Source organism: Mustelus asterias, chromosome 33 (genome assembly GCF_964213995.1).
Source record: "Mustelus asterias chromosome 33, sMusAst1.hap1.1, whole genome shotgun sequence".
NCBI lineage: Eukaryota > Metazoa > Chordata > Chondrichthyes > Carcharhiniformes > Triakidae > Mustelus > Mustelus asterias.
In genome coordinates this window covers 2,408,485-2,426,651 of record NC_135833.1, presented here as the reverse complement: position 1 = coordinate 2,426,651, position 18,167 = coordinate 2,408,485, and the positions used below count along the sequence as shown (strand labels likewise).

General features: G+C 50.7%; 2 protein-coding genes across 2 annotated transcripts in view; both read right to left on the bottom strand.

Moving 5' to 3' along the window:
- rce1a (Ras converting CAAX endopeptidase 1a) overlaps positions 1-18,167 on the bottom strand; it is a 325,304-nt gene that overhangs the window by 113,906 nt on the left and 193,231 nt on the right. The window lies entirely within an intron of this gene.
- Positions 1-18,167, bottom strand: part of frmd8 (FERM domain containing 8) — a 48,089-nt gene that overhangs the window by 14,404 nt on the left and 15,518 nt on the right. The window contains exons 5-8 of the mRNA XM_078200938.1: positions 15,640-15,806; positions 12,309-12,527; positions 8,218-8,341; positions 1,164-1,313 (exon numbers count right to left, since the gene is read on the bottom strand). Of these exons, the coding sequence (XP_078057064.1) occupies positions 1,164-1,313; positions 8,218-8,341; positions 12,309-12,527; positions 15,640-15,806 (660 nt within the window). The remainder of the gene's footprint in view (positions 1-1,163; positions 1,314-8,217; positions 8,342-12,308; positions 12,528-15,639; positions 15,807-18,167) is intronic.

Sequence of the window (18,167 nt, the reverse complement as noted above, 5' to 3'; positions counted from 1 at the left end):
TTTATACTGCAGAGGGAGGGAATGAAAGATGAGTCGTAGCCACAGAAACCAGGGGAAAGGCTGCTAATGGCAGCCCGTAGAGAGAATAGAAGGTGTGAATGGGCAAACGGCAGAGAAGCTGAAATCAGAGGGTAAACAGGTGAAGATGTTGGGGGAGATGGGACAGAGGTAGAGTGTAGAAAAGGGGAAGCGGGGGGAGAAAAATGAAGACAATAAAGAAATAAAAGGTGGAGAAGAGTTAAAAATGAAATGAAATGAAAACCAAGGGGGTGGAGGTGGGGTCGAGCGAATCATCTGGAGTTGTTGAATTCGATGTTGAGACCGGAAGGCTGTAAACTGCCCAGCCGGAAGATGAGATGCTGTTCCTCCAGTTTGCGTTGAGCTTCACTGGATCACTGGAGTACAGTTTTGGTCTCCTTACTTGAGAAAGGATATACTGGCACTGGAGGGGGTGCAGAGGAGATTCACTAGGTTGATTCCAGAGTTGAGAGTGTTGGCTTATGAGGAGAGACTGAGTAGACTGGGGCTATACCCATTGGAATTCAGAAGAATGAGGGGAGATCTGATAGAAACATATAAGATTATGAGGGGAATAGATAAGATAGAAGCAGGGAAGTTGTTTCCACTGGCGGGTGAAACTAGAACTAGGGGGCATGGCCTCAAAATAAGGGGGAGCAGATTTAGGACTGAGTTGAGGAGGAACTTCTTCACACAAAGGGTTGTGAATCTGTGGAATTCCCTGTCCAGTTGAGGCTACCTCATTGAATGTTTTTAAGGCAAGGATAGATAGATTTTTGAACAGTTAAAGGAATTAAGGATTATGGTGAGCGGGCAGGTAAGTGGAGCTGAGTCCACGAAAAGATCAGCTATGATCTTATTCAACGGCGGAGCAGGCTCGAGGGGCAAGATGGCCGACTCCTGCTCCTAGTTCTTATTGCAGCAGGGCCAAGGACAGACATGTGGACACGGGAGCAGGATCGTGTGTTAAAATGACGGACCGACGGTGCTCAGCAAAGCGATCACCCAAGTCTATGCTTGGTCTCTCCGATATGGGGGAGACCACATTGGGGATGTGGTTCCCCCCGCTTCAATGCATGTTTAAACGCACTCCGCCTAGCGGCAGGCCAAGACCCACACCGAGCAGGCCGTCACCTCCTCCTTACCTGCTTGGAATAAATCTTCAGAAGCTTGTTGACAATTGCTCCTCCCTCCTCCCCGTCGAATTCCAGCCACAAGATGTCAGCGGTGTCCTCATCCTCGGAGGAGGTGTATTCCCACGAAAGCTCGTGAAAACAGAGGGCCAAGAGGACGCACTGGGATAGAGCGAAAGGGAAGACTTGACGTTAATTACTTTCCCAATGGCGATCAGTTTAAATCAACTCAACTCCGGGGAGGCGATGGCCTAGTGGTATTATCGCTGGACTATTAATCCAGAAACTCAGCTAATGTTCTGGGGGACCCGGGTTCCAATCCCACCAATGTTTACTGACTGCAGCTCCATTAATGTCCCGATTGCCTCCACTGGCCAATGTACGAATCACAGAGTCAGCACTGTGTAGAAGGAAGCCATTTGGCCCATCAAGTCCGCACCAATCCCTCTCCAGGCCCACCCCAGTTCCTTACCCCCGTAACCCCACATATTTGCCCCTCTAATCCCCCTAACCTGCACATCCTTGGACACTAATGGGCAATTTGGGGCAGCACGGTTGGTACTGTGGGTTAGCACTGCTGCCTCTCAGCGCCAGGGACCCGGGTTCGATTCCCGGCAGGGTGTCACAGTGGGTTAGCACTGCTGCCTCTCAGCGCCAGGGACCCGGGTTCGATTCCCGGCAGGGTGTCACAGTGGGTTAGCACTGCTGCCTCTCAGCGCCAGGGACCCGGGTTCGATTCCCGGCAGGGTGGCACAGTGGGTTAGCACTGCTGCCTCTCAGCGCCAGGGACCCGGGTTCGATTCCCGGCAGGGTGGCACAGTGGGTTAGCACTGCTGCCTCTCAGCGCCAGGGACCCGGGTTCGATTCCCGGCTTGGGGTCACTGTCTGTGTGGAGTTTGCACGTTCTCCCCGTGTCTGCGTGGGTTTCCTCCGGGTGCTCCGGTTTCCTCCCACAGTCCGAAAGACGTGCTGGTTAGGGTGCTAAATTCTCCCTCAGTGTAACCTGAACAGGCGCCGGAGTGTGGGCGACTAGGGGACTTTCACAGTAACTTCATTAATGTAAGCCTCACTCGTGACACTAATAAATAAACATTTACTTTAAAAAAAGATGGTGGAATTTGAATTCAATAATCAAATATCTGGGATTAAGAATCTACTGATGACCCATTGTGGGAAAAACCCATCTGGTTCCCTTTAGGGAAGGAAATCTGCCGTCCTTACCCCGGTCTGGCCTACATGTGACTCCAGAGCCACGGCAATGTGGTTGACTCTCAACTGCCCTCCAAGGGCAACTAGGGATGGGTAATAAATGCTGGGCCCAGCCAGCGACGCCCATGTCCCACGAATGAATTTTAAAAATTTAATTAACTCTTAACTGCAGGACCGCTCCAGAAGGTATCGAGGGTCTTTCTCCCCACATCTGAAGACACCAATCTTTACTGACTGCAGCTCCATTAATGCCCCGATTGCCTCCACTGGCCAATGTACAAATCACAGAGTCAGCACTGTGCAGAAGGAAGCCATTCGGCCCATCAAGTCCAGACCGATGTATCTTACCAGGCCCACCCCAGTTACCTATCCCCGTAACACCACATATTTGACCCTCTAACTGCATCTCTTTGGACACGATGGGGCAATTTAGCACGGCCAATCCACCTAACCTACACATCTTTGAACACTAAGGGGCAATTTAGCACGGCCAATCCACCTAACCCGCACATCTTTGGACACTAAGGGGCAATTTAGCATGGCCAATCCACCTAACCCGCACATCTTTGGACACTAAGGGGCAATTTAGCACAGCCAATCCACCTAACCCGCACATCTTTGGACACTAAGGGGCAATTTAGCATGGCCAATCCACCTAACCCGCACATCTTTGGACACGATGGGGCAATTTAGCTAACCCGCACATCTTTGGACACTAAGGGACATTTTCATAGAATCCTACAGCACAGAAGGAGGCCATTCAGCCCGTCTAGTCTGCACTGTCCACAATCCCACCCAGGCCCTATTCCCATAACCCCATATATTTACCCTAGCTAGTTCCCCCGACACTAAGGGGCAATTTAGCACAGCCAATCCACCTAACCCGCACATCTTTGGACTGTGGGACGAAACCAAAATACCCTGAGGAAACCCACGCAGACACGGGGGGAGAACGTGCAGACTCCGCACAGACAGTGACCCGAGGCCGGGAATCGAACCCAGGTCTGTGAGGCTGCAGTGCCACCCAAATGGGAACCTGGGTGGCGAGTGTCGGAGCAGCATTCGGCCAAGCATTTCTCACTGTGCACCCACACGAGAACGCGGCAGCAGAGGTTGCTGGGTACAGGTCCGAAGCACGAATTCCGACGACGTCTCCCCCTCCCCTGCAGGCTGGGGGTGCTGAAGCGGTCTGTAGCATTCAGCTCCTGCTCCAACTATGGACCAACTCAGCAACAGCCAGCACACCAAAGTGAGGAGCTTCGTGCTTTGCAAATCTTTACACCAGGCAACGTCACCCTCCACTGGGCCAAGAAAGTCAATGCACCCTCAGAAACATTAACACAAGTGGGTGTGAGCAGTTGCTTCAATCGACACTACTGCATCCCGCCATATGACCCATCCATCATTACTCTCACTCTCTCCTTAGATAATGGATTGCATCAAAAATTATATCCTTCCCTTTTAATAGGGATGGAGGGGATGGGTAAAGCTCCCTCTACACTGTCCCCCATCAAACACTCCCAGGACAGGTACAGCACGGGGTTAGATACAGAGTAAAGCTCCCTCTACACTGTCCCCCATCAAACACTCCTAGGACAGGTACAGCACGGTGTTAGATACAGAGTAAAGCTCCCTCTACACTGTCCCCATCAAACACTCCCAGGACAGGTACAGCACGGGGTTAGATACAGAGTAAAGCTCCCTCTACACTGTCCCCCATCAAACACTCCCAGGACAGGTACAGCACAGGGTTAGATACAGAGTAAAGCTCCCTCTACACTGTCCCCCATCAAACACTCCCAGGACAGGTACAGCACGGGGTTAGATACAGAGTAAAGCTCCCTCTACACTGTCCCCCATCAAACACTCCCAGGACAGGTACAGCACGGGGTTAGATACAGAGTAAAGCTCCCTCTACACTGTCCCCATCAAACACTCCCAGGACAGGTACAGCACGGGGTTAGATACAGAGTAAAGCTCCCTCTACACTGTTCCCCCATCAAACACTCCCAGGACAGGTACGGCACGGGGTTAGATACAGAGTAAAGCTCCCTCTACACTGTCCCCATCAAACACTCCCAGGACAGCTACAGTACGGGGTTAGATACAGAGTAAAGCTCCCTCGACACTGTCCCCATCAAACACCCCCAGGACAGGTACAGCACGGGGTTAGATACAGAGTAAAGCTCCCTCTACACTGTCTCCCATCAAACACCCCCAGGACAGGTACAGCACGGGGTTAGATACAGAGTAAAGCTCCCTCTACACTGTCCCCATCAAACACCCCCAGGACTGGTACAGCACGGGGCTAGATACAGAGTAAAGCTCCCTCTACACTGTCCCCATCAAACACTCCCAGGACAGGTACAGCACGGGGTTAGATACAGAGTAAAGCTCCCTCTACACTGTCTCCCATCAAACACCCCCAGGACAGGTACAGCACGGGGTTAGATACAGAGTAAAGCTCTCTCCGCACTTTTCCAGAAACATGCCTCAACTCCAACCTCAGAACATTACCGAATGTGGAACCACACAAGGTTTGAGTTTCTCACACTGCCTACATCCATGCCGACTCAGTGATTGTGGAAGTACAAAGAACAGTACAGCACAGGAAACAGGCCCTTCGGCCCTCCAAGCCTGTGCCGCTCCTTGGTCCAACTAGACCAATCGTTTGTATCCCTCCATTCCCAGGCTGCTCATGTGACTATCCAGGTAAGTCTTAAACGATGTCAGCGTGCCTGCCTCCACCACCCTACTTGGCAGCGCATTCCAGGCCCCCACCACCCTCTGTGTAAAAAACGTCCCTCTGATGTCCGAGTTATACTTCGCCCCTCTCAGCTTGAGCCCGTGACCCCTCGTGATCGTCACCTCCGACCTGGGAAAAAGCTTCCCACTGTTCACCCTATCTATACCCTTCATAATCTTGTATACCTCTATTAGATCTCCCCTCATTCTCCGTCTTTCCAAGGAGAACAACCCCAGTCTACCCAATCTCTCCTCATAGCTAAGACCCTCCATACCAGGCAACATCCTGGTAAACCTTCTCTGCACTCTCTCTAACGCCTCCACGTCCTTCTGGTAGTGCGGCGACCAGAACTGGACGCAGTACTCCAAATGCGGCCTAACCAGCGTTCTATACAGCTGCATCATCAGACTCCAGCTTTTATACTCTATACCCCGTCCTATAAAGGCAAGCATACCATATGCCTTCTTCACCACCTTCTCCACCTGTGTTGCCACCTTCAAGGATTTGTGGACTTGCACACCTAGGTCCCTCTGTGTTTCTATACTCCTGATGACTCTGCCATTTATTGCAAGTGTTGGAAGAGGGACGAGTCTGCGATGGATTTAATCACATGACCTTGATGGAACATTCCTGAGGCAACACCACGTACCAATTTCGTTTTGCAACCACCAAGGCGACAATCATAGAATCTCTCAGCGCAGAAGAGGCCCTTCAGCCCATCGAGTCTGCACCCGACACATTAGAAACACCTCAACTCCCACGCAAGAGACACTGATAGGATGTAGAGCTGGGGGGCAGATGGAGTTTAACCCTGATGAATGTGAGGTGATTCATTTTGGGAGGACAAATTTGAATGCGGATTACAGGGTCAAAGGTAGGGTTCTGAGGAATGTGGAGGAACAGAGAGATCTTGGGGTTCATATCCACAGATCTCTGAAGGTTGCCACTCAAGTGGATAGAGCTGTGAAGGCGGCCTATAGTGTGTTAGCTTTTATTAACAGGGGGTTGGAGTTTAAGAGCCGTGGGGTTATGCTGCAACTGTACAGGACCTTGGTGAGACCACATTTGGAATATTGTGTGCAGTTCTGGTCACCTCACTATAAGGAGGATGTGGAAGCACTGGAGAGAGTGCAGAGGAGATTTACCAGGATGCTGCCTGGTTTGGAGGGTAGGTCTTATGAGGAAAGGTTGAGGGAGCTAGGGCTTTTCTCTTTGGAGCGGAGGAGGTTGAGAGGTGACTTAATAGAGGTTTATAAGATGATGAGGGGGACAGATAGAGTGGACGTTCAAAGACTATTTCCTCGGGTGGATGTAGCTGTTACGAGGGGGCATAACTGTAGGGTTCATGGTGGGAGATCGAGGAGGGATGTCCGAGGTATGTTCTTTACACAGAGAGTGGTTGGGGTGTGGAATGGACTGCCTGCAGTGATAGTGGAGCCGGACACTTTAGGAACTTTCAAGCGGTTATTGGATAGGCACATGGAGCACACCAGAATGATAGGGAGTGGGATAGCTTGATCTTGGTTTCAGACAAAGCTCGGAACAACATCGTGGGCCGAAGGGCCTGTACTGTGCTGTACTGTTCGATGTTCTATGTAATCCCACTTGCCAGCACTTGGCCCATAGCCCTGAATGTTATGACGTGCCAAGTGCTCATCCAGGTACTTTTTAAAGGATGTGAGGCATCCCGCCTCCAGGCAGCGCATTCCAGACCCTCACCACCCTCTGGGTAAAAAGGTTTTTCCTCAAATCCCCTCTAAACCTCCCCATCCCTCACTTTTAACTTGTGTCCCCTCGTAACTGACCCTTCAACTGAGAGCTGCTCCCTCTCCACCCTGTCCACGCCCCTCTCAATCTTGAACACCTCAATCAGGTCGCCCCCTCAGTCTTCTCTGCTCCAGAGAAAACAACCCCAGCCTATCCAACCTCCCTTCATAACTTAAATGCTCCATCCCAGGCAGCGTCCTGGTGAATCTCCTCTGCACTCCCTCCAGTGCGATCACGTCCTTCCTATAATGTGGAGACCAGAACTGCACACAGTGCTCCAGCTGTGGCCTCACCAAAGTTCTATACAACTCCATCATGACCTCTCTGCCTTTGTAACCTATACCCTGACTGATATAGGCGAGTGTTCCATGTGCATTTTTCACCACCCGATTAACCTGCCTTTCCACCTTCAGAGATCTGTGGACAAACACGCCACGGTCCCTTAGTTCCACAGAACTTCCTCACGTCCTCCCATTCATTGAATACTTCCTTGTCAAATTATTCCTTCCAAAGTGTACCGCCTCACACTTTCCAGGGTTAAATTCCATTTTTTAAAATTTATCAGAGTCACAAGTAGGCGAACATTAACAATGCAATGAAGTTACTGTGAAAATCCCCCAGTCGCCCACACTCCGGCGCCTGTTCGGGTTACACTGAGGGAGAATTTAGCACCCTAACCCGCACGTCTTTCAGACTGTGGGAGGAAACCCACGCAGACACGGGGAGAACGTGCAGACTCCGCACCGACAGTGACCCAAGGCCGGGAATCGAACCCGGGTCCCTGGCGCTGTGAAGCAGCAGTGCTAACCCACTGTGCCACCGTGTTTGCATTAGCTGCCCATTTGACCATCCCGTCTATATCAAAACATATGGGGGTGGCACAGTGGGTTAGCGCTGCTGCCTCACAGCGCCAGGGACACCGGGTTTGATTCCCGGCCTCGGGTCACTGTCTGTGCGGAGTCTGCACATTCTCCCCCCCCGTGTCTGCGTGGGTTTCCTCCGGGTGCTCCGGTTTCCTCCCACAGTCCGAAAGACGTGCTGGTTAGGGTGCTAAATTCTCCCTCAGTGTAACCCGAACAGGCGCCGGAGTGTGACGACTGGGGGATTTTCACAGTAACTTCATTGCAGTGTTAATGTGAGCGGGTGCACTGAGGGACGGTGGCACAGTGGTTAGCACCGCTATGCACGGCCGTGCTAAATTGACCCGAGTGACGAGGCGGGGGATTAGCAGGGTAAATATGTGGGGTTATGGGGATAGGGCCTGGGTGGGATTGTGGTCGGTGTAGACTCGATGGGCCGAATGGCCTCTTTCTGCACTGTAGGGATCCTATGATTAAACATCACCTTTTCCTTGCTGTCCATGAGTGAAACACCATCCAGGCTGATGGCTATGGTCACTAGTTTCCGCCCATTCCGATGCAGGAAGCTCTGAGCCGGCTTATCAATCTCCCCGGTGAACATCGCAGAGCTGAAACAAGAAGTGAACAAAGCACAAAGATTGACCAGGATGGCACCAGGACTGAGAGCTCTCAACAATCAGGCAAGATCCTGGGTTAGAGGTCATTTTCTCTAGCAAGGAAAAGGTGCAGGGGAGGTGGCCATTAAAAACGATGGAAGGGCCTGATAAAGCAGAGATACAAGTGATCAGAATCCAAAACTGGGGGGGGCTTGAAATATTTTGATTTGATTTATTGTCACATAGAATCAGAGAATCCTACAGTGCAGAAGGAGGCCATTCAGCCCATCGAGTCAACACCGACCACAATCCCACCCAGGCCCTATCCCCATAACCCCATGCATTTACCCTAGCTCGTCCCCCTGACACTAAGGCGCAATTTAGCATGGCCAATCCACCTAACCTGTACATCTTTGGACACTAAGGGACAATTTAACATGGCCAATCCACCTAACCCACACATCTTTGGACACCAAGGGGCAATTTAACATGGCCAATCCACCTAACCCGCACATCTTTGGACACTAAGGGACAATTTAGCACGGCCAATCCACGTAACCCGCACATCTTTGGACACTAAGGGGCAATTTAACATGGCCAATCCACCTAACCTGCACATCTTTGGACACTAAGGGACAATTTAACATGGCCAATCCACCTAATCCGCACATCTTTGGACTGTGGGAGGAAACCGGAGCACCCGGAGGAAACCCACGCAGACACGGGGAGAATGTGCAAACTCCACACAGACAGTGATCCAAGCTGGGAATCGAACCCGGGTCCCTGGTGCTGAGAGGCATAAGTGCTAACCACTGCGCTGCCCGCATGTACTGGTATACAGTGAAAAGTATTGTTTCTTGCGCGGTGTACAGACAAAGCATACCGTTCATAGAGAAGGAAAGGAGAGAGTGCAGAATGTAGTGTTACAGCTCGGGATTTAATTTGTCACATGTATTAACATACAGTGAAAAGTATTGTTTCTTGCGCGCTATACAAAGCATACCGTTCATAGAGAAGGAAAGGAGAGGGTGCAGAATGTAGTGTTACAGTCATAGCTAGGGTGTAGAGAAAGATCAACTTAATGCGAGGTAGGTCCATTCAAAAGTCTGACAGCAGCAGGGAAGAAGCTGTTCTTGAGTCGGTCGGTACGTGACCTCAGACTTTTGTATCTTTTTCCCCGGCGGAAGAAGGTGGAAGAGAGAATGTCCGGGGTGCGTGGGGTCCTTAATTATGCTGGCTGCTTTTTTGAGATAAGATTTTCACTGATAAGTCCAGTAGGAAGTTCAGGAGAAGCTTCTGTATCTACAGAGTGGTCTCACTGCCCCATGGAATAGGCGATGCAGAGATATTTAAGGGGGGCGGCTCGATTAACAAGTGAAAGAAATGGCAGATTATGCTGATAAAATGAGTTGAGCTGCTTGTCGGAGAGGAAAATCTGTCAAATAGCCCATCATCATGCTCTCAATTCTCGAGTTAGCACTGCTGCCTCACAGCGCCAGGGAGCCGGGTTCGATTCCCGGCTCGGGTCACTGTCTGTGGGATTATATTCATTGGAGTTTAGGAGGTTGAGGGGAGATCTAATAGAAACTTACAAGATAATGAACGGCTTAGATAGGATGGACGTAGGGAAGTTGTTTCCATTAGCAGGGGAGACTAGGACGCGGGGGCACAGCCTTAGAATAAAAGGGAGTCACTTTAGAACAGAGATGAGGAGAAATTTCTTCAGCCAGAGAGTGGTAGGTCTGTGGAATTCATTGCCACAGAGGGCTGTGGAGGCCGAGACGTTGAGCGTCTTCAAGACAGAAATTGATAAATTCTTGATTTCTCGAGGAATTAAGGGCTATGGGGAGAGAGCGGGTAAATGGAGTTGAAATCAACCATGATTGAATGGTGGAGTGGACTCGATGGGCCGAATGGCCTTACTTCTGCTCCTATGTCTTATGGTCTTATGGAGTCTGCACGTTCTCCCCCCCGTGTCTGCGTGGGTTTCCTCCGGGTGCTCTGGTTTCCTCCCACAGTCTGAAAGACTGTGCTGGTTCGGGTGCATTGGGCCATGCTAAATTCTCCCTCAGTGTTACCCGAACAGGCGCCAGAGTGTGACGACCAGGGGATTTTCACAGTAACTTCATTGCAGTGTTAATGTAAGCCTTACTCGAGACACTGATAAATAAACTTCAACTTAATCACAGAGCGCCAGGAGAATTCAGGGAACAACATCCCAGGAATACCGTAACAAGGCAGGAAACCATTAAAGGTCGGAAAACACAAGCGTTTCAAACTGACTATGGGGAGAGGTTGGACAAACTGGGATTGTTTTCACTGGAAAGACGGAGGCTGAGGGGAGACCTGGTCTACAGAATGATGAGAGGCACAGACAGGGTGGATAGTCAGAGGCTTTTTCCCCAGGGTGGAAGTGTCAATTACACGGGGGGGGGGGCACAGGTTCAAGGTGAGAGGGAGAAAGTTTAAGGGAGATGTGCGGGGGGGAAGTTTTTCACGCAGAGAGTGGTGGGTGCCTGGAACGCGCTGCCAGAGGAGGTGGTGGAAGCGGGCACATTAACAACATTTAAGGGGCATCTGGATGGGTAAACATAGATACATAGAAATACTACAGCACAATACAGGCCCTTCAGCCCACAAAGTTGTGCCGAACATGTCCCTACCTTAGCGATTACTAGGCTTACCTATAACCCTCTATCTTACTAAGTTCCATGTACTTATCTAAAAGCCTCTCAAAAGACCCTATCGAATCCGCCTCCACCGCCGTTGCCGGCAGCCCATTCCACGCACCCACCACCCTCTGAGTGAAAACCTTACCCCTGACATCTCCTCTCTACCTACTCCCCAGCACCTTCAACCTGTGTCCTCTTGTGGCAACCATTTCAGCCCTGGGAAAAAGCCTCTGACTGTCCACTCGATCAATACCTCTCAACATCTTATACACCTCTACCAGGTCACCCCCTCATCCTTCGTCTCTCCAAGGAGAAAAGGCCGAGCTCCCTCAACCTATCCTCATAAGGTACGTGAATAGGGAGGGAATAGAGGGATACGGACCCAGTAAGGGCAGAAGGGTTTTTTTTTTAGTTTGGTTAGGGGATCATGATCAGCACGGGCTTGGAGGGCCGAAGGGTCTGTTCCTGTGCTGTACACTTCTTCTGTTGCTACCGTGCAAAGGGACCTGGGGGTCCTTGTGCATGAGACGCAAAAGCCCAGTCTGCAGGTACAACAGGTGATCAAGAAGGCAAATGGGATGTTGGCCTATATCGCGAGGGGGATAGAATATAAAAGCAGGGATGTCTTGATGCACCTGTACAGGGCATTGGTGAGGCCGCAGCTGGAATACTGTGTGCAGTATTGGTCCCCTTATATGAGGAAGGATATATTGGCATTGGAGGGAGTGCAGAGAAGGTTCACCAGGTTGATACCGGAGATGAGGGGTTTGGATTATGAGGAGAGGCTGAGGAGATTGGGTTTGTACTCGTTGGAGTTTAGAAGGATGAGGGGGGATCTTATGGAGACTTATAAGATAATGCGGGGGCTGGATAGGGTGGAGGCGGAGAGATTCTTTCCACTTAGTAAGGAAGTTAAAACTAGAGGACACAGCCTCAAAATAAAGGGGGGTCGGTTTAATTCAGAGTTGAGGAGGAACTTCTTCTCCCAGAGGGTGGTGAATCTCTGGAATTCTCTGCCCACTGAGGTGGTGGAGGCTACCTCGCTGAATATGTTTAAAGCGCGGATGGATGGATTCCTGATCGGTAAGGGAATTAAGGGTTATGGGGATCAGGCGGGTAAGTGGTACTGATCCACTTCAGATCAGCCATGATCTTATTGAATGGCGGGGCAGGCTCGAGGGGCTAGATGGCCTACTCCTGCTCCTATTTCTTATGTTCTTATGTTCTGTTCTTTATATCTGTCTGTGAAACCCGTCCTCGGAGTCTGAAAGGATTGGGACACCACCCACACGTCCCCTCCATCTTACCCGTAATACTGCAGCAGGTGACACTTCTCCAGGTAAGCCCGGTAGTGGAGCTTCAGCGCCTCCGCCTCCTCGCACGCTGCGTCGTCCACCAGCTGCCTGAAGGACTCCAGCAGGCCCTCCTCGTAGCTGTGCTGTTTAGCTCCACGGGTCCGCAGCGCCGCCAGGAACCCGCCGTGCTTCTTGCACAGGTGAGCGGGAAGGAACAAGTCAACTTTCTCCCTGAAAACATTTCACACGGCAGGTTACTCCAAGCTGTGCGCGTCTGCCTGCATATGCATGTTCCCGTGCGGGCCCAAGGCCGCAGGAAACTACTGAAGGTCGTGAATGTAGCCCAATCCATCACGCAAACCCAGCCCCCCAACCATTGACTCTGTCGACACTTCCCGCTGCCTCAGGGGAAAAGCAGCCAGCATAATCAAGGACCCCCACGCACCCCGGACATTCTCTCTTCCACCTTCTTCCGTCGGGAAAAAGATACAAAAGTCTGAGGTCACGTCCCAACCGACTCAAGAACAGCTTCTTCCCTGCTGCCGTCAGACTTTTGAATGGGCCTACCTCGCATTAAGTTGATCTTTCTCTACACCCTAGCTATGACTGTAACACTACATTCTGCACCCTCTCCTTTCCTTCTCTATGAACGGTATGCTTTGTCTGTATAGCGCGCAAGAAACAATACTTTTCACTGTATCCCAATACATGTGACAATAATAAATCAAATCAAAATGTCGCAAATCAGTTTGATTTTGATTTGATTTATTGTCACATGTATTAGTATACAGTGAAAAGTATTGTTTCTTGCACGCTTTCCAGACAAAGCAGCCAGCATAATCAAGGACCCCACACACCCCCGGACATTCTCTCTTCCACCTTCTTCCGTCGGGAAAAAGATACAAAAGTCTGAGGTCGCGTACCGACCGACTCAAGAACAGCTTCTTCCCTGCTGCTGTCAGACTTTTGAATGGACCTACCTCGCATTAAGTTGATCTTTCCCTAAAGGGAACCAGATGGGTTTTTCTGACAATGGGTCATCAGTAGATTCTTAATTCCAGATACTTTTTAATTGAATTAAGAAGAAAAAAACAACTAGAGGGCATGGGTTAAGGGTGAAACGTTTAAAGGGAATATTAGGGAGGGCTTCTTCACGCAGAGAGTGGTGGGAGTGTGGAATGAGCTGCCAGATGAGGTGGTGAATGCTTTTAACATTTAAGAAAAACCTGGACAGGTACATAGATGAGAGGGGTGTGGAGGGATATGGTCCAGGTGCAGGTCAGTGGGACTCGGCACAAAAATGGTTCGGCACAGACAAGAAGGGCCAAAAGGCCTGTTTCTGTGCTGTAATGTTCTATGGTTCTATGAATTCAAATTCCACCGTCTGCCGTGGCGGGATTCGAACCCGGGTCCCCCAGAACATTTTACGGCCACTGAAGAGGAATCTATTCACTGCAACGCCGGAAGCACAGCAGCTGATTTGCACACAGCAAGGAGTCTGAGGGAGCAAGTAACCAGATAACTTTATAACGTGGCGTTGATAGGAGAATGAATTGAAGGGGACAGCTCAGAGCCAGCGCTGGTATGATGGGTCAAAGGGCCTATTCCTGTACTGTACTCCAGGGGGGGGGCAGTACGGTGGCACAGTGGGTTAGCACTGCTGCCTCACAGCGCCAGGGACCCGGGTTCGATTCCCGGCTCGGGTCACTGTCTGTGTGGAGTCTGCACATTCTCCCCCCCGTGTCTGCGTGGGTTTCCTCCCACAGTCCGTGGGAGGAAAGACGTGCTGGTTAGGTACATTGGCCGTGCTAAATTGACCCGAGTGTCAGGTGATTAGCAGGATAAATGTGTGGGGTTACGGGGATAGGGCCCTGGGTGGGATTGTGGTCAGTGCCGACTCGATGGGCCGAATGGCCTCCTTCTGTACTGTAGGGATTCTACGTATCCGAACAGGCACCAGAGTGTGGCGACTAGGGGGGATTTTCACAGTAACTTCACTGCAGTGTTAATGTAAGCGTACTTGTGACGCCAATAATTAAACTTAAACTTGTGAAACTCACTTCAAGATGCAAGACGCACACTGCCTCTGTTGCAACCATTTATCTTCCATGTTTTGCCACCCACTCAACAATTGAAAGGAAAGTGTGTGGGAAACCATAATGATGTTGGTTTGTACACACACTAAGCGTTGGCCATTCTATGGTGAGTTTAAGATCCCGCACCGCCCCCTTCAAATGCTTCCATTTTGGTCCGCTTTATGGTGGCACAGTGGGTTAGCGCTGCTGCCTCACAGCGCCCAGGGACCCGGGTTCGATTCCCAGCTTGGGTCACTGTCTGTGCGGAGTTTGCTCGTTCTCCCCCCCGTGTCTACGTGGGTTTCCTCCGGTTGCTCCGGTTTCCTCCCACAGTCTGGTTAGGGCGCATTGACTCCAACAGGCGCCGGAGTGTGACGACGAGGGGATTTTCACAGTAACTTCATTGCGGCGTTAATGTCAGCCTTACTTGTGACGAATAAATAAACTTTTAACTTTACTTTTTATCCTGCTAGTTGGGCAGCATGGTTGGCACAGTGGGTTTAGCACTGCTGCCTCACAGCGCCAGGGACCCGGGTTCGATTCCCGGCTCGGGTCACTGTCTGTGTGGAGTCTGCACGTTCTCCCCCCCCCGTGTCTGCGTGGGTTTCCTCCGAGTGCTCCTGTTTCCTCCCACAGCGCAAAAGATGTGTTGGTTAGATGCTGGATAGGGTCGAGGTGGAGAGATTCTTTCCACTTAGAAAGGAAGCTAGAACTAGAGGGCACAGCCTCAAAATAAAGGGGGGGTCAGTTTAGGACAGAGTTGAGGAGGAACTTCTTCTCTCAGAGGGTGGTGAATCTCTGGAATTCTCTGCCCACTGAAGTGGTGGAGGCTACCTCGTTGAATATGTTTAAATCACGGATAGATGGATTCCTGATCGGTAAGGGAATTAGGGGTTATGGGGATCAGGCGGGTCAGTGGAACTGATCCACTTCAGATCAGCCATGATCTTATTGAATGGCGGGGCAGGCTCGAGGGACTAGATGGCCTACTCCTGCTCCTAGTTCTTATGCATCAGGCCGTGCTAAATTCTCCCTCAGTGTTACCCGAACAGGCACCGGAGTGTGGGCGACTAGGGGATTTTCACAGTAACTTCATTGCAGCGTTAATGTAAGCCCTACTTATGACTAAATAAATACATTTTTAACTTTACTTTCTACCCTGCTAGTTGGGCAGCACAGTACGGTGCTATTGCACATGCTTACTTGTGACACTAATAAATAAAGTTTAAACTTTTTGCCCACTGTCTTAGCATCAATGTCCCCCTCACCTGATGAAGGCCAGGTTGTGCTGATCTTGATCGAAGGGGCCGAGCTCGATTCGACAAGTGAGGGCACCCAGCCTGAGGCAATCCTCCATGTCGTAAGGGTACCTGCCCTGCAGGATATTAAACTTAGCCTCTTCGTACAACAGTCGCAGAATGCCCTCGTCCTCGATCTGAAATTTCAAACAAATTAAACATTCGTGACTCAAACCCCGTTTTAAAATCAGGAAAACCTTTGCGGGGAGGAGAGAAGAGGGACATTGTGGATTCTGGCTGTTGAGGGAGTCCAGTAAGAAGTCTCTCAACACCAGGTTAACGTCCAACAGGTTTATTTGGCAGCACAAGCTTTCGGAGCGCTGCTCCTTCTTGGCGTTGGCCATTCTATGGCGAGTTTAAGATCCCGCACCGCCCCCTACCCGCCCCCTTCAACTGCTTCCATTTTGGTCCGCTTTATGATGGCACAGTGGGTTAACACTGCTGCCTCACAGCGCCAGGGACCCAGGTTTGATTCCCAGCTTGGGTCACTGTCTGTGTGGAGTCTGCACATTCTCCCCGTGTCTGCGTGGGTTTCCTCCGGGTGCTCCGGTTTCCTCCCACAGTCTGGTTAGGGTGCATTGACTCCAACAGGCACCGGAGTGTGGCGACTAGGGGATTTTCACAGTAACTTCATTGCGGCGTTAATCAAGTCTTAAAGGTACAGACAATGTGAGTGGAGAGAGCGGGTGAGGACTAGTGTTCACAAACAGGGCCCCTCTGGACACATGCCTGGAGACACCACAGACAGGAAATTCCCCTCCACACCACCCTGACTTGGAAATATATTACAATGCATTCTTGTCACTGAGAAAACCTTGGAACTCCCTCCATAACAGCACTGTGGATGTACCTACCTACAGCAAGAAGTCTCACAACACCAGGTCGGAGTCCAACGGGTTTATTTGACAGCAAAAGCCACCAGCTTTCGGAGCGCTGCTCCTTCGTCGGGTGAGTGGGAGTTCTGTTCACAAACAGGAGTCGCTGAGCAGAGACTGACAGCCGAGTTCCGCACACATGAGGACGGCCTAAACCGGGATCTTGGGTTCATGTCACACTATCTGTAACCCCCACGACTTGCCTGGGCTTGCAAAATCTCACTAACTGTCCGGGCTGGAGACTCTTTAACCTGTGCTTAACCCTCTCTCCACTCACATTGTCTGTACCTTTAAGACTTGATTACTTGTAAAGACTCGCAATCCAACCATTATCTTGTAAATTGAGTTTGTGTCTTTATCTGCCCTGTTTGTGAACAGAACTCCCACTCACCTGACGAAGGGGCAGCGCTCCGAAAGCTAGTGTGGCTTTTGCTACCAAATAAACCTGTTGGACTTTAACCTCGTGTTGTTAAACTTCTTACTGTGTTCACAAACAGGGCATATAAAGACACAAACTCAATTTACAAGATAATGGTTGGAATGCGAGTCTTTACAGGTAATCAAGTCTTAACGGTACAGACAATGTGAGTGGAGAGAGGGTTAAGCACAGGTTAAAGAGATGTGTATTGTCTCCAGCCAGGACAGTTAGTGAGATTTTGCAAGTCCAGGCAAGTCGTGAGGGTTACAGATAGTGTGACATGAACCCAAGATCCCGGTTTAGGCCGTCCTCATGTGTGCAGAACTTGGCTATCAGATTCTGCTCAGCGACTCTGCACTGTCGTGTGTCGTGAAGGCCGCCTTGGAGAACGCTTACCCGAAGATCAGAGGCCGAATGCCCGTGACCGCTGAAGTGTTCCCCGACTGGAAGGGAACACTCCTGCCTGGTGATTGTCGAGCGGTGTTCATTCATCCGCTGCCGTAGCGTCTGCATAGTTTCCCCAATGTACCATGCCTCGGGACATCCTTTCCTGCAGCGTATCAGGTAGACAACGTTGGCCGAGTCGCAAGAGTAGGTACCGTGTACCTGGTGGATGGTGTTCTCACGTGAGATGATGGCATCACGTGTTCCCTTCCAGTCGGGGAACACTTCAGCGGTCACGGGCATTCAGCTTCTGATATTCGGGTAAGCGTTCTCCAAGGCGGCCTTCACAACACACGACAGCACAGAGTCGCTGAGCAGAAACTGATAGCCAAGTTCCGCACACATGAGGACGGTCTCAACCGGGGACCTTGGGTTCATGTCACACTATCTGTAACCTCCACGACTTGCCTGGGCTCGCAAAATCTCACTAACTGTCCTGGCTGGAGACAATACACATCTCTTTAACCTGTGCTTAACCCTCTCTCCACTCACATTGTCTGTACCTTTAAGACTTGATTACCTGTAAAGACTCGCATTCCAACCATTATCTTGTAAATTGAGTTTGTGTCTTTATATGCCCTGTTTGTGAACACAACTCCCACTCGCCTGAAGAAGGAGCCCGAGGCTCCGAAAGCTTGTGCTGCCAAATAAACCTGTTGGACTTTAACCTGGTGTTGTGAGACTTCTCACTGTGCCCACCCCAGTCCAACGCCGGCATCTCCACATATTGAGGGAGTCCAGAGAAGGTTCACCAGACTGAT